The 22,619-nt window shown below is 39.1% G+C and overlaps 1 protein-coding gene across 2 annotated transcripts in view; it reads left to right on the top strand.

Moving 5' to 3' along the window:
• LOC121949676 (growth arrest-specific protein 2) overlaps window positions 1-22,619 on the top strand; it is a 29,649-nt gene that overhangs the window by 2,973 nt on the left and 4,057 nt on the right. Inside the window, exons 2-7 of one of the 2 annotated variants that reach the window (XM_042495397.1) lie at window positions 4,870-5,031; window positions 8,622-8,752; window positions 14,596-14,740; window positions 16,806-16,869; window positions 16,990-17,212; window positions 17,299-17,406. In XM_042495397.1, coding sequence (XP_042351331.1) covers window positions 4,887-5,031; window positions 8,622-8,752; window positions 14,596-14,740; window positions 16,806-16,869; window positions 16,990-17,212; window positions 17,299-17,406 — 816 coding nt within the window. In that variant the 5' untranslated portion in view covers window positions 4,870-4,886. The remainder of the gene's footprint in view (window positions 1-4,869; window positions 5,032-8,621; window positions 8,753-14,595; window positions 14,741-16,805; window positions 16,870-16,989; window positions 17,213-17,298; window positions 17,407-22,619) is intronic. The other variant, XM_042495399.1, reaches the window with a different exon arrangement.

Genomic DNA, 22,619 nt, shown 5'->3' on the forward strand with positions numbered 1-22,619 from the left:
TTTTACACTGCTCAATGACAGATATGTCAAATCCAAATGTTTATATTGACACCAGTGAATGGGCTTTGTACTGTGAGACATGAGAAGTTGTCCCAGTGCCCTTGTTCTGTCAGTCAGCCTGCACCACAGCGGACGTGGGAATGTAGCACCTGTGTGTGAGTGCTGAGCTCTGGAGTTTAGTGTGTTCGTTTAGTGTGTACGCAGCGAGGAGCTCATGTCCTGAGGAAGATAACACGACCTTGGTCGGACATCAAGGTCCTGATGTCCGGCGTGGCACCACAGTGTGATTTGGTTGCGGCCAACTCCTGAGGGACCTTGAAATGTTACACAGCTTTAAAGGTCAGATTCCTCACATTGTGCTACACTCCCTCGGCATTCAGAGGAGATTTTCAGCCATCACAGACTGTGAACTAATTGTTCACGGCAGCTTCGCTTCCTTTTTTGAATAAGCTCTTCTTGTAATTTGCATCAAATATCCTGCTGCTATTTGCCTACCATGTACCATGTAGGATGTTCCTGCTCGTGTCCAAGCAGGAAGGCAAACTTTTTTAGATGCTATGACTTCATTTCTATGTTGGAATGTGTCCTGTATTCAACTCACTTTCAAGATAGAGCAAACAGAGGACCAAAAATAACTTGTCTTTGTTGAGTTATCTTTAAGAATAGAGAAGTTAAGCTGTGTCTTTCAGCTCATGCATTGTGAGACAGGGGCGTAGGTTTTGTTTCAACATTTGAAGGTGAGGTGGGGGCACAAACAGGGAGTTTGGGGGTCCTCTGCCAGAAAAATTGCAATCACTTAATTTCCAGAATTCTGGGGAATTTTTGTGCACTAATGTGTGCCTCCACTTTTTTTAAAGTCGTCTACTTCTTTAATGTTTTTATTGTGGGAGACAAATGCACATGCTCTAAATATCTAGCAGGACGTGTCCCCTGCATCCCCCCAAAAATCCACACCCATGATCTGATGCATTACAAACATAGACTGTATAAATAATGGACACTACAATGATGTCATCAATTGATTTGTGAGCTGCAACTTTGAAGCCTAGAGTTAGGCATTTGGCCAGGTCGAAGCTGTGGAGGAGCAACCAATGGATCAGAAGTGACGCCTCCCAGCCAGCCTCCTAGCTAGCAATTTTTGGTTCTAAAAACGTTCTGAGAATGGTATAATGCAACCATTAGTAACATTTTCAGCTGCAAGTTTTCTATTAGTTCCCAGAACATTCTTCTTAAAGTTAGAGTAACATTCTATCAAAAAATCTTAAAAACGTTTTTTTTTTATTTTATTTTAATGTTAACCTATCACATAACATTTTCATTAGAAAAGGTCTGTAATCTGTAATCTCAATAACATTTTCTAAATGTTGCTTTGAAAATGTTCTTCCTTTTGTTCTCATGTTAGTTGTGGGAATATTTTTATAAAAGAACATTTTCTGATCTGTCAACATCCTCAGAATGTTGCATTAAAATGTTACGTCTTAGCTAGCATTTAATGTTAAAGGAACATTATTTGAAATGATATACGTCCTTAAAATGTTCTTTGAACATTCGATTAAAATGCTTTCTTTAAAACATTATTGCAACACTAGCCAATGTTGTGAGAACGTTCCCTGCTAGCTGGGCTGTCACTCAGGCTTCCTTGCCATTCAATATGCGTATCTTTGGACCTTAATAAGATTTGAACGGATGAATTCTGAAAAAATGTACTCTCCTGTACAGTTGTCATGAATGTCCAAATTACTTACGTGGACCGAAACAGGTATTTTTCTTTTTTTTTTACAAGGCTGTAAACATATTTATTTCTGCTGGGCATTTTAACATGGGGCTCTCTCTCTCTTTTGGAGCCAGCCTCAGGTGGCCTTTCAAGGAACTGCAGTTTTGGGTACTTTTTGGTCACCGGCTTCATTTTTCAGCCTGGGAGGCTGCAGCATAATTGCTCACCACAACTTTTTCTAAACAATTCTGAAAGCATCTTGGGCCATTTCATTCTTCTTTCTTTGTGAAATGATGTCAGAACGTATGCTCTTTACCATGTTAGGTCTTCCATCTGGTGCCCAGTTGTTTTGTTACTCACTTGTCTCGGCAGCAAGTCCGCTAATGGAGTGACACTGGATTGAGATGTGAAAGATTTTCACATTATAGCTCTGACAGCGAAGGTTTGGCACTCTGCGGCACCATATTGGAAAAGACTGTGAGGAATATCTCATTTACTCATTGACTTGAGTTTGCAGGCAGTAAGTAGCTGTTAAATATCACTCTGAATATTGATTTCAAATGCAGTCTCTCCATCAGGCTGTAATACAAGGCCCGCTGCAGCATCTGCTGGATGGGATTGATGTAGACTCTATGATAGACTGTATCTGTAATCTGAAGGAGCCCTTTGTTTGTGTCTGATGGTTGTTGAATAGAAGTCCCACTGTATGAGTCTGGCTGGTGTCAAAGTGTCTCTTGTTCAGTGAAGAGGCCGTCTCATGTCATCAGGTGAACTGTAAAACAAACCAGGATTTGACCAAGAGGACAAAAGCACTCTTCTCTTGTGTTCATTTGAACCTCCTCTGCTCCTTTTGATGAATATTGCTATGATAATTTAGATTATAAGTGTAAAACCAAAGTGTTCAGAAGGTTTTCATTTAAAAATAATAATAACAATAATAATAATAAACAACTGTATTTACTAAGCACTTTTCATACAAGGAATGCAACTCGAAGTGCTTCATAATAAAAATGCAACATAAAAGAAAAAGAAAAAAAGTCAATAAGATCAGACATTTAAAAGAAAGGTGGTGATAAAGAATACATAAAAGTCAAAGTAAAATAGTAAAATAGAATAATGACAATTACATTAATTAAAAGCCAGAGTAAATACATAGGTTTTCAGCTGTCATTTAAAAATAATCACATCAATTTAATTGCGTCTATTATCATAATATGTCATAATCTCTATAAATATTTCGTAATTTCTATTGTCTATATAGCCTTTGTAGATTACATCTGTCTCTAAAAAATCAGTGTTTACATAAGCATAAAGGTACACAGTACAATATACACATCTGTGTACACCCATGGTACATAATTCAACATTTGCATACAAGCGCTGGACAAACGGATTTTAAACGCTTGTAACACCTGTAAAGTAAATTTCATCAACCCGACACATGTGGCCTGAAAAATGTCAAAGGAGTTGACAAAGGAGGAGACAACACCTCACCGTCATAATTTCAACAAAAAAAGAACATTACAAGATTCACATATGAAAAACCTATTGCAGATCTGCTCTGTTTTATTACCCAGATGTTCTTTTATTGTGTTCCATATTGATTTCCTATGCACAGTCCTGTTCTGAAGAAAAATGGTGCCAAACAGAACCCAAAAGTGGTTCTTTGGCTCGTAATCATAGGGGAACCTGTTTTGCTGCTATATGGCACACATCTTTTAAAGGCACCTTTGTCATATAATGCTATATAGAACCATTCGAGACGCCATATAGCACCCTTTTTTAAAAAAAAATTTTTTAGCCTTGGGGTCTTTGAATGGTGCCAGGTAATACCATGGACAACTCAACATTTCTCTAAATGACAGTTTTACATAAAATTGGAATTATTATCAATCATTTCTTACAACATGATGGCTTAAAAGAATTTAAAACCCTTTACTAAATGCTTAATGAGAAACATAATATGTTTTCAAAGCTGGGATATTTTTATGCACACTGGGCAAAAAGTTTGAGAGAAAAAGTTTTTTATTTTTATTTTTTCCCCTCTAAACTAAATTGCACTAAACTAAACTGCACGGCACGGCACGGCACGGCACGGCACGGCACGGCACGGCACGGCACGGCACGGCACAGCAAGGCAAGGCACTAAACCAAACTAAACCAAACTAAACTAAACTGAACTGAACTGAACTAAACTAAAGCCTGTCACACACTACACAATACTCTGGCCAATTTTGGGCCTGATTTCTTCCAGACAATTGTCAGTAAGGCCCAGATTTTTTTTGATTGCGGTAAAGATCATCTTGTCAGATTTTCCTGTGGTGTAAATTGTGTTAGGATTGTTTTTTAGGCCTACATCCAATGATCTGCTCAGAAGTCCATCCTTACTGCACCGATTTAAAATTGCAAGTATTAAACATTTTCGGTGCCGGCGGTCCGGCAGGTCTCAGAAGATTAAAATGCATAATATCAAATGGGATTCAACTCAGAACTGACTCACCTCCAGCTTGCTCTGTAACATGTACTGTCCGTGTTCACACCGTCTCAATGACTTCATCAATATTTTTCCATTTCTTTTTTGTTTACTCATTGTAAAAAGCAGTGCAAACAGCTAGCAACAGCTGTTTCTTCCTGCTGTCTGCAATGTTTGTTGACTCTATAGTTGTGAAAAGATTTTTGGTTTTGCGAGTCAGAACTTTGGTTGTTTGTGAATGGAATCTCATGGTGTGTGGTGAGCTGTTTTTGGCAAAGTGTTGCTCTCCACACAATAAAGGAACAGATCTGTTTAATGTATCCCTACATATTGTTATGTGTGGGGTCTGTCACATTTTTAACATTGGTTATGATTTGAAAAATCTTTCAGTGCAGGCCAGGCTTAAGATGAAGAATCAGAGAACCTCTGAAGAACAGTATAGAGGTTTTAGAGGTTCTCTGCTCGTTCTTCAGCCTAGGCCTAAGCTCACTGAAGAAAGAACCAGTAGAGAACATTTAAAGAACCATACAGGGGCTTAAAAAGTTCTTTGTGTAGCAGCAGTGCTTAGCCAAAGAACAGGTGAGGAACCAACATTTCAGACATGCCTGAAGTTTACTCTGCAAACTGACATTGAAGGTTTGCACAGTGCCTTTGTGTGTTTTATCCTCCTCCTCTTCCTCAGGTCGCCAGTAGGGAACCATGTGCAGCTCCCTGAGCCCCAAACAGCCTATTGGCCCCGGCCTCACAGATATGCAGCAGTACCACCAGTGGCTGGCCAGTCGGCATGAAGCCAGTCTGCTGCCCATGAAGGAGGACCTGGCCCTGTGGCTCACTAATATTCTTGGTAGGAAATACTCATATTTAACACATGATGCCTCTGATTACATACTTATAATGTTGCCTGCCTGAGTTTATTAGCTTCTCAAACAATCTAAAATTTGAAACTTATGACTTATGATCTAAATTTGAAAATTTAGATCATAAGTCAGCATCAGATGATTTCAATGATTTAGGCTCTGGGGGGCAGTCACCCTGCTACCAGGGCTCCTACAGCTTATGGCATGGTAGATTTATTATTTTTAAAGACTTTTTTAATGTCACTCAGGATAAAGGTTCTAATAACCAAAAATATAAGATTTTTATTTTGCCCAGATGTTTTTTGTAACTTAACACATTACTTTTTCTGTCCAGTAAAAAAAAAAAAAAAAAGTTCCACATCAAATGTTGGAAATACAACAGTGGAACATATGAAAGACAATATAAATATGATATTAAAAGGCTCTATTAAAGGTATTTGGTTTACCAAACAGGAGTGGGAAATATCTGGCATTTCTGGCCTGTTTTCTTGACGATTTTGTGATTCTCAATCTGCATGTTAGATTCCATCATTTAGATTCCCATCATGGAGAGTTTAAGAAAATACATTTCTTAAATTATTTTACACACACTCAAAAAAAAAATATTTCCAATTATTTTGAGATTTTACAGTGCAATGTCAGGATAAAAGATTGATAAAATCCTACTTCCCATGTCTGACTTTCGAAAGGTTAATTTAAGTCAATGTAATACCAATTAAGGACTTATTTTTAGATTAATGAATTCAATGCCCTTTAAAACTTTTTAAGGACCCACGGCCACCCTGCCTGATACAATTGGACAAAGTGGACAAATACAAAGTGCTGTTGCTGATTCATTCAAACACTACCCTTGAAAAAAGCCTGCTTTGAAAATTCCTGCAAATTCCCTCATCTTCAACATTAATGGCACTGGTATTGCTGATGTAAACACCTCTGCAGGGGACTGGAATCAATCTAAACCTCATTACAAACAATTTTTAAGTCACTAGAAGGTGTGAACCCTGTTTCCCCACTTTCCCATAGATTTTCCTTAATTGAATAATGGCCGTCATTAAGAGTTGAAGTAATGTGCAGCCAGTGGTGGAGAATAAGCAGCAAAGGAAACATCAGCAGAGGCTTTGTGCAGGGTTGCTATTGCACAATAAATCACCCAGTGTCAGTCACAAGACAAATGCATGGAGCTCTCTGAAGGTCTGATTTGAATTTAGTGAATCGAATTTGGGTGTGTTTGCAGAAAGTTTAAGGGATTTGCCAATTTTCAACCACCTTTGTATCATAACAGTGTGGGCTGGATGTATAAATGAACTATGGTAAGGAACTATGGCTTCCCTTTCACCAGATCCCAGATGTCCCTGCTCATCTCTAAGCTCAAAACCGCCAGATGATGCATTTGAGCTGGCTACAAATGTGCTCCTCAAACTGCAGATTGCACTTCTGCACTTTTTGATGCCCACCACCACGGACACAAAGGTTATAGAAAGAGATTGAGAGCAGAAATCAGTCCTCTCTGCCCCCCTGTGTTTTTAAACATGTTAAGTATACGCCATAGACTGCATTCCCATTGCCAGTGAACACACTTCCGCAGCAGACGAGCAGACGAGGCCAGCCGGCAGCCATAATGTTTCCTGTGAAAACGGCCAAGCTTGCATTATGTCACCCACCAGTGAGAGGTAGTTTTAGGTTTTCTACCACTTGTATGAAAGCGAATGCCACAGCCTTTTCTCTGTTTTCTCTGGTCATATAGCATTATTTTAAAAAGTATTTGCGTCTTTCCAGTGCACAGCCCAGTTTTATGAAAATAGCGTCCTTCCAGCAGTGAAATACTTGATAAGTTTCAGGTTTACACATGATAAACTCAGTGTGGTTTATCTGAGCCTGGGGAAGGTTCCAATTTGTAGGTTTAACTGTGGCATCACAAAAATGCTCTTGTAAGGAAAATTCTTACAATTCCTCCGCCAGCACAAGTTACAATTCAGCAATTGTTCACTCAATTTCCAAAAGGCAAACTGTCTGTTAACTAGTATTTTATGTATCAGCATTTTCAGATTTGTTAAAGAATGTGTTATCTTTAATTCAATTCAATTTCAGTTTTATTTATCAAGCCCATTATAACAAAACACAGTTTGCCTGTGGCTTTACGGCATACGACATCCCTCTGTCCTTAGACCCTCAAAACTCCCCAAAAAAACCCAGTAGCGGCAGTCTGCTTTTGCATCTCATAGGTATTATATATATATATTTTTTTCTTCAATATTTGCTTTAATGTCTAGCTGTACTGAATATGGTTAAAAATGTCCACCTAATGATTGGAAGTTAACTCTGTGGGACATCCTGCAGAGTCCAGCAATCATTTCTCAAATCAACTGGAAGCCAGTTAAATTTGTGAAACTGAATCCTGTGTGTGTGTGTGTGTGTGTGTGTGTGCGTGCGTGCGTGCGTGCGTGCGTGTGTGTGTGTGTGTGTGTGTGTGTGTGTGTGTGTGTGTGTGTGTACAACTTAAAACAACTTCAGTATCTCCTCTGTTATCTCTGGTGGTCTGTGTGTTTGCTCTGGAACCAGCTGCGCCAGAAACCTCTGGTCTGCTGAAGCGAGGGATCAAGGACGAAAAATACGATCATCCGCTTGTCCAGCAGATAAACAGTGTCAAACCAGTTTAAGCCATGCCTTGTGGTCCTGTGTGTTCAGGACCGTGCTTTTCTAAGAAAGAAGGTGCTATTATGCTGGCAGGGTTTATGGTTTCAGGTGGGAGGAGCGGTGCGGTGTAAAGAGTCTGCTGATTGAGTGGGAGGCGTACGCTTGGATATTCTGATGAGTCATATTGTTGTTGTGATGGGAGGTTGGAGCAATTTATAGGAGTGACTATTTGAGCTGAAATGCTCTGAAAGCCCTCTGGAATATATTTTCCTCACACAGCGAGGGAGAGTTTGAGCATATAAGACGAGCTCTCGCTGAGTATTTCTCAAGATTTCAATCTCTCTTTTCTGGGCTCAATTACAACATTTGGAACTCATTAAACATCGAACCCCCCCTAGACCCCTCCTCCTATAAGACACAGAAAGGGGATTAAAAAAAAAAAGTCTCTCCGGTTTCTTTCCACAGACACCCCCCTGCCACCACCTCCTATTTCACAGTGATCTAACTATGAAGGAATGGTCCTCTGGAAGTCAGTCAACTGGACACCACATGTTGATCACCCATCTATCTCTGCAACCGTGCAGGATAATGAGGCATAATGTGCACAATCAGATGCCCCCTTTTCATGTGATCTTGTCTTCACCACCACACGGTGCACTACCAGAAAAATCCCCCCCACATTCCCCCCAAGTCATGTTGTAATATGTGAACATTTGGCTTCTGCAGAGCTGCCGAAACCCAGCAGCACAAGCCAAGCTCAATAAGCCAATCAGCCCAGCGGTTTCTGCGAGTCAATAACATTGCATCAGGTTCAGCTTGAACTAGACTGGAGAATACATTGTGTTTCCTAATACTGTACACATATTTTAAAATGAGCTTTTTTTTAAAAAAATGTTGAATTTATTGCCAGGTTTTCTGCTTTCTTTATGTGTCCCCTGGTCAGGTCTGGAAATCACCGCCGAGAGCTTCATGGATCGCCTAGACAATGGCTTCCTGTTGTGCCAGCTGGCTGAGACACTGCAGGAGAAGTTCAGGCAAAGTAATGGAGACCTGCCTAACTCTGGCAACAGCAAGGTACAGAGGAACCGGAGGATTACAGTAGTCTGCCGTGATAACGCTTACAGTGAAAACACCAGTCTGGGAGCCAGATTTTAGCTGAAAGTGTTCCAGGACTGACTTTGACTTTGAATGACTCGACACATGATTGATTCATAAATGGGAGAGTAACTCACTAGATCCTTCTGACTGTCAGTCATGATGGTCCCAATCACTTGAACAATCCCCCTGCTTGATTAAAAAAGAAATCCAGACATAGTATAGTTTTTTTCTGACCACATATGCACTATCTTTGCAACTACAGGATAATTCTAGCAAAACTCTACACACTTAAAACAAAACCTTATACCAAGCCAGCAAATCATCATACATCTGTTGCAAAATTCTTTTTAAATAACTTGTTTTTATGTCAACACAAACCATCATTTGAATAAGCAGAGGAAGCACCAACTACAGACAAATATTATAAATGGTTTTTCTGTGTGCAGGGTATAATGTTAACATTTTGCAATACACTTTTGACCATAGACTGTATAACCAGATGGATGACGCGCCCCCACTTACCCCCGCTATGCTTAAGTGAAGCCAAAATATCAGGGATACGGCCTCTGCCATCTTGCACTGGTCTGCGCTGTAGCGATCGCTGCAGTGATGGAGTTTCCCCCAAAACACGCATCTGACCAATCGTAAACAGCCTTATTGAATGTTAGTGAATGGATTGGCTGACACAGCAGTCATGGCAGAAAATCCCCTTTTTGTAGAATTGAAGAACTAATCATAAAAATGATCACTTGAACAAATATCAGGGTGATGAGAACTACCTACAGTGACAGAAACCATCTTTGGGAAAAATGTATAAGGCATGTACTTTGAGTTTTTAGTTTGGCCTATGTCCCATTCACTAACATCGAGGAAGCAGGCTTTATGACCTATACTGCAGCCAGACAACAGGGGGCGATCAAGATTACTCAGCTTAACTTCTGTCCTGTTTTCTGTCTTTATATGCAGTCTATGGTTTTGATGTACATGCAGAAAACACATACACACACAGGCATTCACGTGTAAAGTATAAATGCACATTTCAAGCACAATGTACTACCAATACAAATAAGGGGAAACATTGTTGTCTTTTTTTTTTAAATCAAAATGTTCTAACACTCCTCAAGCAACTAAAGCACAGCAGAAGAAATCAAAAACAGTTCTTTCAGAAAAAAAGAACTGAAAAATTAGGCTTGATCTACCCTTTTTATTGGTCTGGCCATGACACTTTACCCACATCCCTCCATCCAGTATTGGCCTCAGTTGTTGTCTAAATGTTAACCTGTGCCCAACTGGCAAAGTAGTGTAGCAATGTCGAGACCAGTGTTTACAGTTCTGCCAAAAGAGTGTTATTAAAAACTGAATGCAAAGCAGAGCGTGTGGTTCAGTTTGGCACACTCAATAAATAAAAAATAAATGCATTGGCTACAAGTGTTCATAGTTTCATAGACAGTGCCTCAAGAATCACTGCAAGCATTAAGAAAAAAAATTAAAAGTAACACATGTTTTGTTTTTAACTCAAATCCATGTTAAATATCAGTTTTCTGTGTTGCCACATAAATGATCCCTTTAAAATCCTGTTTTTCTGCATAATTTATTGGGACCAGACTGCTTGAACAGTATTGAAGTTTTATTGACTCTTACTGAGACAGGAAACAGCTTTACCCTGATATCAAGTTTCCCTCAATAAGATCAATAAAAGCCATAGAGTTCATCTCATCACAAAGAAATGCTATCCTAACATTTGAAGAGTAGCACAAAGACACTGAATACTTAAAAATGGTAAATAGCATTAGATTTCATACCCACTCTGTTCTTAGATCTTTCTTGTTGATTGTTTATTTTTCAGCTCAGCAGCGACCATGAATATTGCAAAGTGCCTCATATTTTTAAAAAGCATTGCACAAAGGGCGGGGTGGGGGATGGGGCTTGCAGCCTTCAGCAGGGTAAAAAAAAAAAGAAAAAAAAAATAAGGCTGGCAAGGACACATAAACTGATGGGGCCCCACAGCCCCTGTGAGAATTGGCAGAACTACGTTAAATGTTCATTTCTGGTGAGCCCTGAATAAGGCTTTAATGAATTTTACAAGATTAAAGGGTAACAGTGTAAGTCGTAATCGTATATCTTCCCACATCAGTGCTCAAGAAAACAAAGCGATTGGTGTGAAAATCCTTAGATTCTATCAGCTTAAGAGCTCCTGCAGGAAGGTTTAATGTCTTCAGCTTATTACTGACAAATCAAAGAAAAAATGTAAATATTGTTCATATATTTCCACTTGTGTCCAGTCTATAGCAATGCTCTCGCATACCTAAAAGTAAGGAATAAATCAATTTCAGCTGACTTCCAATTTGACCGATATTCTGGCCCCAAGACGACATATTACTGCTCTTATGGTCACAGTTTTAAACACATCCTTAATGTCATGAAATGGTTGCAGTTCCACTCCAGAACTACTTGGTTAGATTTATACAACAAAACTATGTATTTGAATAAGTACCCTTGTCAGAAACGTAACTAGACATATTTCACATGACATACTAGCGTAGCATGCTAAGCATCGTATACTTGGCTACATTGTCAATAAAAGAAGTTACCTTTGACTTCTGAAGGCGAACGCCAGTATCTTAGGGGAAAGTCCTGGTTTGTTTGACCAATCTACAACCCCTGACACCTACCTATTGAGGCTTTTTCGATATTATGCGGACTTTGTTGCTTTTTAGGCTACATCCTACATGTACATATGCTTCTAATAATAATTGCTACAGCCACTAGAGGGCACCACCTTACCATAAATGTAAGGGTGGTTCGTAATAAGATGCTTACAGTCGACTATTTGATAGTGAGAGCTGTCAGGTCAATAAAGTGCTGCAGGGATTATGTTTTTTTGTAGGCTGTATACCTAATGTTTTGTTCAGCAAGATAATCTTCACAAATGAACACCTTTTTTTTTTTTTTAGGATTTTTGGAGCCTAAATGCAATTGCCAGAAGTAAAAAGCTAACATTAGGCTATAAACAAACTACACTATGGTCAAATGACTTAACAGCCACCAAAATGAAAGCTGTAAAGCTGTGTTCGGTGTATGACATTCTGTAGTCTCTTGTAGGCACTTCTCAGCCTTCAAAATTAGCTTCAAAATTAACAATGGGGGTATTTAGTGACATATTTTATGAAAAAAACATGATACCTCTCTTCAGCTTGTGTTAACCCCAGACCTTATTTCAAGCATCCAACCAGTATCCAAAGCAAAAAAAAAGCCTGTTGACTTTGAGACGAGGTAAACAGAAGTGCTTAAATGCTAACTAATTTCCACATTTTCAGACTTTTTCCTGCAGCACTCTATAGACGTCCATATAGAAACATCTTACAATATTGTGTTGACTTTATTAGTAGCCTTCAAATTTTAAAATCTTGCTTCACAAGCATTTAACAATAATGCCGAATTTAACAAAAACATCAACACATTTTCAGCTATGTGTATCTGTACCTATTTACTCAGTGAAGTGACGTGTGGTGCTCAGTGGGATTACATGTTTTGAACAGAGGGAAACACTGATTATTAGGGCATGTTTCGTCCAGACGAAAAGGAAGCAAAAGAGTCTTTTGTTGGCTCTCGAGCGAGAGTTGTTGATGTTTGCACTGAGGCATTACTGTGCTGATGATGGTGAGTCTCCTGATCTCAGTGTGAGCGCGGCAGCACAGATGTGGGGAAATGCTTGAGGTCAGTGACAGTGGGGTGGCAGAGGATCTACTGAAATAGAGGAGCCTATTGATCGTTAAGGCCAAAAAGTCTTGAGGCAGAATGGAGCTCTAGAAAAACAAAGAGAGTGGTCTATCTCGACAGCTCTGGCTTTAAAATCAGAGTTGGATTGTTATGTTTTAAATTTGGAGCTACTTGCAGTTCACATTAAGCTCCCTCAGTTTAATGAGCCATGAAAGATTAATCCTTCATGTCTGCTTTACCTCATCTTATGTCAAGTTCATAATTAATATCAAACAACAGTGCTTTATCAGCTCATCATGGCTCTTTATAGGCTGTAGTTGTTTAGTATTACATGCAACCACTTTAAAGAGAACTCCCATCTGCTTCAAAGCTGATCATAAGTTGCATGTGTGGAGGGGGACTAAGTGATTCCAGCAGAGAGAAACAATAAATCTCTTTGTAGATGATGTCACTTGCACATCAATCAATATCAACAGCAGATGACTGAAGATGATATTTCTTACATGTCATTTTACTTCCGTGTGCCAAGTTCAAGATCACCACCTCATTAAATGTTCAAATTTACTAACGCACTACTGGAAATTAGAGCAAAAGTTCAACATTTAAGGAAATTCGCTTGTTTACTTCCTTTCTAAGGGTTTTGTGAGAAAAGTGATACCATGCCACATCTGTCCATTAAATGTGAAGCTATAGCAGCACTTAACTGCGCACAAAAAAAAGTGAAACAGGGAAAATCTGGCTCTTCCCAAAGGTCACTAGGGGGCCGTTTACACGGCAACAATTCTTGCATGAACATTAAACATTTGTTACCGTTTGGAACTTTTTGTTCACATGAAAACGGCACTTTGGGACCTAAAAACGCGAATTTTTGGAATCGGGTTCCAGAGTGTAATTTTTTAAAAACGGCACCCCTTTCTGTCGCCGTGTAAACTGTGACGTTGCGGCCGAACTTTGCGCATGCATATTGCACTTCAAACAAATGGCCATGCACGAGTAGGAGGAAAAAAATAATGTCCTGCAAAATGTTACAACACGTTCCTACACAACAAAGAACAGTCATAAAACTTGTATCGAACTACACCTACACAGACTTCTCATCATCCTGTAGCACAACGTCATCCTCTCCTCTTTTGTCATTCGCACTAAACTGCTTTAAGGCACCATAGCTGTAGTACATATCAGCCTACATTCTCAAAGAAATAATATATAAAGAGCAGTGTAAATGTAAACATGGCTTTAGTTTAGTCTACCAATATACACCATTCAAAATATACAGACACTGTTGCAAAAACTTGAATATCATACCTATATATACCAACATTAATGTTTTTACCAAGTATAAAATATGTGATTAAGCAGTTCTTACAAAAAAATATGATTTTTAAGCAAAGTAGGCCTGCTTCCTAAACCAAATGTACCTAGTTTTTTTGTGCAATTACTACATATATAAAAGTGCAGGTAATTAAAATGCAAGCCACCCAGAAATAACAAGATGCCACTCTGATCATTAGATCAAACGGCACTGGCAAGGTGGTCGACATCATTTCTCCAGGAATGCAAAGTAATTCAACAACAGAAAGGATCTCAGAAAAAGCCCAAAGCAGAGGCTGGAAAAGAAAAAAAAAAGAAAAATACCCACAAAAAGCCTGCATATTTCCAGCATGAGCTCATTGCACCTTTCTCGTAGCACAGACGCACATATCCTGTATAAAACCACAGCGAGGCGCATAAATCTCCCTGCACAGACCGTGTGGGGGCTGAAACCCATAAGCATGTCATCTGATCCCGAATCATAGTGAGCCTGGTAAAGTAGGCCCGGGTTTTTCGAGCCCGCCATCTCCCATATTGATCTGTCCTTGATCCTGAGCTGAAAGCAGCACATGGAGAAGAAATCAGTGTAGATAAAGAGTGTGTGTCTCTGTGTTTTGATGGAAACTCTTGAGGCTTGGGTTGAACAAAACCACCCTGGTGGACCTTTTGTTTTCTCTTCATCAAACACATTAAAAGTTCTGTGTCCTGTTCATCAATAAGAGTTTTTTTCATCTCTGGTTCATATATAGTGTACATGAGGACATCTACTAACCTCTCTGTGTCTCTAGCAGAGTATTCCCAATCGGAGGATACCGTGTCGGCAGAGCGCTCCCTCCGGCTCCTTTTTTGCACGGGACAACACAGCCAACTTCTTGGCATGGTGTCGTAAGGTTGGAGTTGGAGAAACGTGTCTGTTTGAGTCAGAGGATTTAGGTGAGTGTACTCTTTTTCTGCCACAAACATCAGAAAACCAGAAAATCTGAATGTGTGACAAACAAGGAAGGGTATAAAAAGGCTCCAGGTTCAACGCAGTCGCTCACTGGCACTACACTGGCACTGGACTCAGATTTCTATCTCTGATGAATGGTGTGATTGTGCAGGTAGAGTATCAAGCAGGTTAGACCGCTTCCCTCTCCACCCCTCTGAGGCTCAGAGGACTCACATCTCCAGGTTTTGCTTCAACTCCTTTGACATTCACACAAAGCTCACAAGGGCAACAGTCTTCCAGGAACAGCTGTACCTGACGATGAGGATGCATGCATCTTGAATACTGTGCACACACACAAAACATCTGAAGTGAAACAAAGGGAGCAGAGGCAGAAGGGTGTGAGTTAGTGAAAAAGTAGGCCAACGCGATGCAAATGTTTTCCTCAGCCCAGAGTGGGGACATTCTGCCTTCTTCCTCATGCACACTCTCACTCTTTTTTATCTGCTTCTCTCTAATCTATTACAAAGAGTTTTTCATGTGTCATGTCACTAAAATATGCAGCTCAGATATGCCTGGACTGACATATTGTCCTTAGAGTCAGATGTATAGTATGTGACCCTGCCGGTAACAAGGAATATTCAGACATTCCTGTAATTTCTGACTAATGTCTGCTCGACCATCGCTTAGCAATTTCAGCTATGCAAATCATTACCGAGGCCAAGTCACACACACTCATCTATCAACACTGCACCTTCACATGCAGCGGAAATGTGATATAGAATGTTGTTGAAATACTTTAGAAACAGTAAATGTGATTTTTTTCTTTCTCTTTCTCTCTTTCTTCTGTTATTTCTCTGGATGGATTTATCAGTTCAGCAGTAGATGTAACAACACCAGGTTTGCTATCATGCAGTGGATATTTTGTCTATAACGCATGGTGTGGTGTGTCACATGTATCATGCATCTTGTCACACTGTCTGGTCACATATTTGGTGAGATTAAAGGAATACTTCACCTCCCCCAAAATGATTATTTGTATATTGATTAGTCACCCTGGGTTACCTTGATTTCGAGAAGATAACTCCTGGCATGCCTCCACAATGGCCGAAGAATCCAAAAAAGGCAGTGGTTTTGCAGTTTAATAACAGCAAAACCATAGCAACTTTCACACAAAACATGCACTATAATCCAGTTTTGAACTACTTTTTTCATTTAGTGAAAATATCTTTCTTTTTCCTGTCGTCATCTCAATGTGCAGCACCAGCTTGGAAGAGACAGGTATCCTGTCAAGTATCACGGAAGTTTAAAAAGAAGTTAATTTTCAATTGTTTTCTCTATATGTTGTCAGGTATGAAAAGAAAATTAATTTTAAAAAATAATTTCTTAAAAAGAAAATTATTTAAATAGAATTTTGATCTATTTGATATTTTTTTTCCATCTATATAAGCAGTTTATCACTTTAACCATGTCATAAAGCAGTTTCCACTGTATTTAAAACATTTCTGTATAAACAACCCATATGCGCTTTTCTGTCATGCCTTAGATTTTTTGCGCTGAAGTGTTTTAAATATTTTGGTTTTAGCAAAAATGTGTGTGTTTTGGAAGTAACAAGCATACAACTGGATAAATAAGACTTGGAGAGTTTGTAAACAGATGCTGTGATATAGTTTTGCATTTATTAAACGTGGACCTAATAAACTGAAGTTTATTAAGAATTTTCTCCATTTTTGGACTCTATTTACTGTGGAGGCATGCGGTTTTCTTTTAAGAGTCAGTGTAACTTGGGGTGAGTAAGTGACACACAAATGATCATTTGGAGGGTGAAATATTCCTTTAAATTAAACAGCTCAAGCCTATTTATGCATCACATGTCTGAACAATATTCATTTTCATTTGGGATCAACAGGATTGCAGAGCAGAGGAGCACTTGAATGCATGACGTTCATGAGTCATATTTATGTCATATCTTACCATCACACAGCTGCTCATCCTCACTCATAGTTTTCTAGATGACATTCAATTTATTAAAAATAGAATAACCCAAAGCTAAAACTTCCTCTCTTCCTGCAGTTCTTCATAAGCAGCCTCGAGAAGTGTGCCTCTGTCTTTTAGAGTTGGGACGGATAGCATCACGGTATGACATTTTCTCCTTGTTTTTGTAGTTCACCTATGACTATTTTCCTCTGTGCTTTTGCAGATTATTTTCTTAATCTCATCTTAATTTTAGATGATATTTTGTGTTTCCTTGGTCTAGGTACAACGTGGAGCCTCCCGGCCTCATAAAACTGGAGAAGGAGATTGAACAAGAAGAAAAAGCACCTCCACCACCTACATCACCTGTATCCCCAGCTCAGCCCCTCCCTCCATCTCCCTCTGTGTCTCCGTCCCCATCTCCGTCCCCATCTCCGTCCCCTTCTCCGACTCCTACCAAAGTCAACTCCAGCAAGAAAAGCACAGGGAAGCTGCTGGATGATGCTGTAAGTTAGCAGTGGTTAACCTCTGCTTCTGCTTTTGATTTCAGGAGGAAACATCTTTATATGTTCATCTTCTTTGTGTGTCACAGGTAAGACATATCGCTGATGACCCCCCCTGCAGATGTCTCAACAAGTTCTGTGTAGAGAGACAGTCACAGGGTCGATACCGTGTTGGAGAGAAGATGCTTTTTATTCGGGTGAGTAAGCTAATCACATGACTGAAGGGGGGTTGGGAGTAGGGGTTGACAGATTGTCAGCATGGCTGGTTATTGGGCCGATATATGGGATTTTGCAGATTATTTTGTATCAGAATTTTATTTTAATGATCGGCTGATAAAATTGATTAATTAAAAAGTGCAAAGAAAATATCAGCATGGGAGGAACTTTTACTTTTTAAAACCTAACTCTAACTTCAATTTGCATGACATCACTGTCTTATATTATCTTATATTATGTTTCTTAGTTTTTATGGTGTTTTTATTATGGTTTTGTTGTGTTCTTAATGTTTGTTTAATTTGATCAGCTGTGAATTTCCTTCAAGATAAACAGTATCTAAGTAAAATAAAGTATCTATCTATCTATCTAAGATAAATATTATTGGGTAAAAACACAGTTTTTCTCTCTGAAATCTAGTGAAGCAAAAGTATAAAGTTGATAATAATCAAGCATCCATATCTATAACCTGAACTGGACTGAACATTTTGTCACCTTAAAATTATAAGGTTCTATCTGACATTTTTTCAAAATTGAGCGATTCATATATTCTTATTTTGTGAAAATTTGTTAACATTATGTGAGGTGTTTGTTAAATTATAGGCATTTTGGGACTTTGCAATGCAAAACTTTGAAGCTCAATATCTAAAAACTGCTCAGAGCCTTATATATAGAACCTTATAATTATAATTATTATACGGTGGCAGTTTACTTTGGATCTCTGCTGATTAACATGTCAGTTAGGTAAACCATACATTTCATTCCTCTGTTTTATTAGGTTGGTACATTTTACAGCATAGCACAAGCTCAGGCAAAACTCACAAAAATGACACAAGTTCACATTTTTTGCTAATCAAATTTTAACAGTTTTATACATTTTCAAATCAGTCTGGGGTTGATAACAATAAGGCCTTATACTGCAGTGCTCTCCATTCACACAGCATATGGCAGTGTGTTGATACTTGGGGCTGGCTTTGGGATGAAAGTAACCCATTGTGTCTGCAGAGCCCGCCTTCGCTTCGAGGTCTCGTTTACTGGTAATGGTATTCCTACAATGTCCATCTCCAGCCAAACATAATGTGGCTCAACAGTTACACCCACACATTTCCATATAATCTCAAGTTATTGCTTGGAAAATATGTCACTAAGCTTTTATCACCCATTGCTGGACGATGCATTAATTACATCTTATAATCACACTGAATCTGTCAGCCCAGGAAATGTTGCCAGACTCTCTCCTTAAGTGGAGGGATAAAGGATACTGGAGATAAATGGAGGCTAGCACAGATTAGAGAAGTAGCATTGGTTCCTTTGGGATCTCGGTTACTTGGCAACCCACAGCCAGGATTCACACCTCCAAGGATGCAATTCATGCCGACTGTTTCAGATGTGGAGACATTGAAGTTTACTCTTGGACGTCCTCTGCTGTCCGCCCAATGCATTGCAACTACTAACAGCAAATGATTGGAAAATATATTTTAAAACTCATGTTGACAAACTGATTAAGAGGCTTAAATTTGAATAAGCTTTTTTGTAATTCTTCGTCTGATTTTTTAAAGAAATTGTCGGTGCTAGGTTTCAGATTTTTTGGGCAACATCTTTATCAGCACATCCCCTTTAAGCCCCTCAATGCCGTGTATCATAGTTCTCTCAGAGTTATTACAGGTGACAGTGTAAGAACCTGTCATTGTGTCCTCTATGACAAGGTAAGCAGGCTGCCACTCAGTGCATTTACATGGACATGAATAACCCGTTTATGATCGGGTTTTTTGAGTATCCTGTTTATGTATTTGAGTATGTAAATACTATTCCATTCATGAAAAACCTAAATATGTCAGCTATGTAAATGTGAATAACCCACTTTGTTTGTGCTCATGTAAAGACCATATCCAGGATATGAACACAGGATATGCCTCATAAATGAGTTATTCATGTCTATGTAACCGCAGACCACTCAAAGGAAACAACACGTGCTCTTTTTTTATTTTCAGAGCTATCCTTAATAAGCGATCAACTTAATTTGTGGTCACTTTTAAGACTTGGAAATACAGTATAAAATCTTTGTTCTGAGATCCTGTTTGTGAAAACAGAAGTTCACTTATTATGCTCATGGAATAAGCTTCAGAACGCCTTTAGACTGTTAGACAGGACACATTTTTGACCCCCTATCTATCTTTGTATCTATCTTTCTATCTTAATCTCAACCAAATCTCATTCACAGTAGTTGGAATGAACAAAGATGTACTGAAAAAAAATAGGACAATGAGACTTTCCTGCTAGAAGAACATCAGATGCTGTGTAAATCTGAATATTTATCATCATCTGATGTCTTTTTTTTTTTTTTTTTTAATAATGGACTTATTCAGTCTTCATTGTTGCTGAGCAACCAAGGACAAATGTTCACAATCACAGTGTTGGGCCAACACAGGATGCTGTTCAGTATGAAGTCTGCACCACCTGACATGCAAATAATTTTATCTATAGGGCCCAAAGGGCTGTGTACCGCTTTTGTTGATATAATGTTTTCCCTTAATTTTATTTCTCATGTTAGTGCTATTTCTGTTTGCCTTGTTCAATTTTATTGCCTTTTTTGCTTCTATTCTGTTCTATTCTATTTAACCCTTGAAAAAAAAGAATAAAATAAAAAAACCCTGAAAAAATGACAAAAAGAGGAAGGAATAAAAGTATTTGTTTTTTTCAAAGAAAGGAATTTTTAGTTTTTTTAAAAATAATAATTACTCTGTAACTAAAGTTGCTCATTGCCTCTCCCCCCATGTTTTCAAAAGAAATCAAACCAATATTGCATCTGAGAATAGCACAAGAAAACTGATGTTAATCCAGGTTTCAAAGAGTTAAAATATTTCAGTACTCGTTTGTACTTTGTGTGTTTTGCATGGAGGCGGGTTACAACTGCAATTCATTGTAAAATCCTACATTGTGTGATGACAATAGAGCTAAACCTTGAGCCTTTACAATCTGCACAGTGAACATCCAAGTTTTGATTGGGTTAAGAAAAAACTCCTCCAACCTTCAATCATTTATATTAAATGTGTATGCGCTGAGTAGACAGAATTAACAAAAGTAAAATTACACGTGTATTGCCATGCGCTATCATGTGTACTCACAGTTAAGTCATTTGATGAGGCCAAAGCAAGTGCTAAAACCTCTCTTCTTTTGTCTCCCCGCCAGCACTCGTCACACTCAAAATGCTTTAATTAAAATTCCTCAGATGGTTTTACCCGCCAGCAGCTGCTTCCTCTGAAAATACAGTAAGGCTAAGTCAGTGTCTGTAGGCAGCCCTGGAGCGAGGACAACAGTGGCATGCAGTGCGTATAAGAGTCCACTCCACAATTATCTGTACCTGCCTGAGAGACTGACCTTCTCAGCTCCTGGAATAAATGAGGTGGTTGTAGCCTCGACAAGAGGGCAGAGTAACATCGCAGTGTTTGTGTGAAGTGCTGTCCGAGCTCAGCCCCGGGCATCTGTCCTTCTTTGGGCTGCTGAGGAGGAAATGGGCTCCGGCAAGGGTCTTGTCCCAAAGCAGCATGATTGAAACCCTTCTGCATCACACAGGCCCATTAAATCCACAGTCACAAAGCCTGAAGGCCTGGTGCTGGTGATTGGAAGCACTGCCCAACAACTGCACTCTTGATTGATTCTTATAAGAGACTTATAAATGTTGTATGTTATGCAGCTGGAGGGCAAGAAAAACTCATATTGGGTCAGACTGAGGTGACAATCTCATGAGGTAGTTTACCCTTTTTATGAAATAATTTAGTTTGATATTTTTAGAATAATTCCCCCACTTTCTGTGTTTTTAAACACAAATGTAGCCCTCAAATAGTCATAATAATAACCTGTTTATTTAGATTTTCATCTGAGAAAGGCATTCGGTAAGCAAGATGGTTTTAGTGGAGGTGTAATGTTGTGTTAATGAGGTAGGGGTGTAATAAGGCTCCATGAGGCAGACATGTTTTATGTGCACAGCCTCGGGGGAATGTGAGTGTCTGAGTCCAATATATCAGAGCCTTTTATTTCTTCGTCTCTTTATTATAATGGCCGATGTTGCCATGGTACCCAACCTTGAGAATGTGTGGCAGGCGGCATCTTTTTCAAGCAAATGTTGCAGATTGAATGATGAAAAACACTGCACATGCATATGCATATAATGAAGTGCAAACTGTAATTTTTCTAAGGTTTTGTGCTTTTTAGCGATGATATAGCCAATGTCTAAATACATTTTTGAGCCATTCTAACAGCCTGACTATAGGGATTGCAGTGGTGATCTGTCTGAAATATCTCAATGAGTATTAAATGAACTGCCATGAAATTTTATACTGGGACTCATGGTCCCCAGAGGATTAATCTTGCTGAGTTTGGTGATCCTCTGACTTTTTCCTCTGCTGCCACTGTGAGGTTTTTCATTCTAAAAAGTTTTTCTTGACAACTATTTGATGGATTGCGATCACATTTGTAACAGACCTTCATATTCCCTAGAGGATGTATCTGAATGACTGCGGTGATCCCTGACTCCTTGAGCGCCATCAGCAGTTCAAAGTTTTCACTTATTCAGTGAAATATTTCAACATCAGAGGATTAGCCTGATTTTGATGACTTTGGTGATCCTCAGACTTTTCCTGTAGTGCATTTGTGGTTTTGAGTAAAATATCTCAACAGCTTTTGGATGAATTATGGAGTTTGATACCAACCATAGACTGTATATAAAGATGGATGACACCACACCCCACTTTGCTTAAATGTGGCTAAAATATCCCTGCTACGACTGCTGCCACCTTGCTCTGGTGACATCACTGAGAGCCAGAGTCTGCAGTAGCGTTATCCGCTGTAGGTGAATTCCCGCCAGAACACCCGTCCGACCAATAGCGAGCAGCTCCGTTGAAGGAGAGTGCATGGATTAGCTTTCACAGCTGTCAATCATGGTGGAAAATTCCCTTTTTGTAGAACTAAATTAAAACTGAACTGATTATAAAAACAATCACTCGAACAAACATCAGGGTGATGAGAACTACCTTCAGTGACAGGAACCATCTTTGGAAAATAATTATTTGGCTTGTGCTTTGAGTTTTTAGTTTTGCCTATGTCCCATATACAAACATGAAGGGGCAGGCTTGATGACCTATACTGCAGCCAGAAACCAGGAGGCCACAGAGAGTGAAAAGCTACAGCTTAGAGGAAT

Source organism: Plectropomus leopardus, chromosome 11 (genome assembly GCF_008729295.1).
Source record: "Plectropomus leopardus isolate mb chromosome 11, YSFRI_Pleo_2.0, whole genome shotgun sequence".
Lineage (NCBI taxonomy): Eukaryota > Metazoa > Chordata > Actinopteri > Perciformes > Serranidae > Plectropomus > Plectropomus leopardus.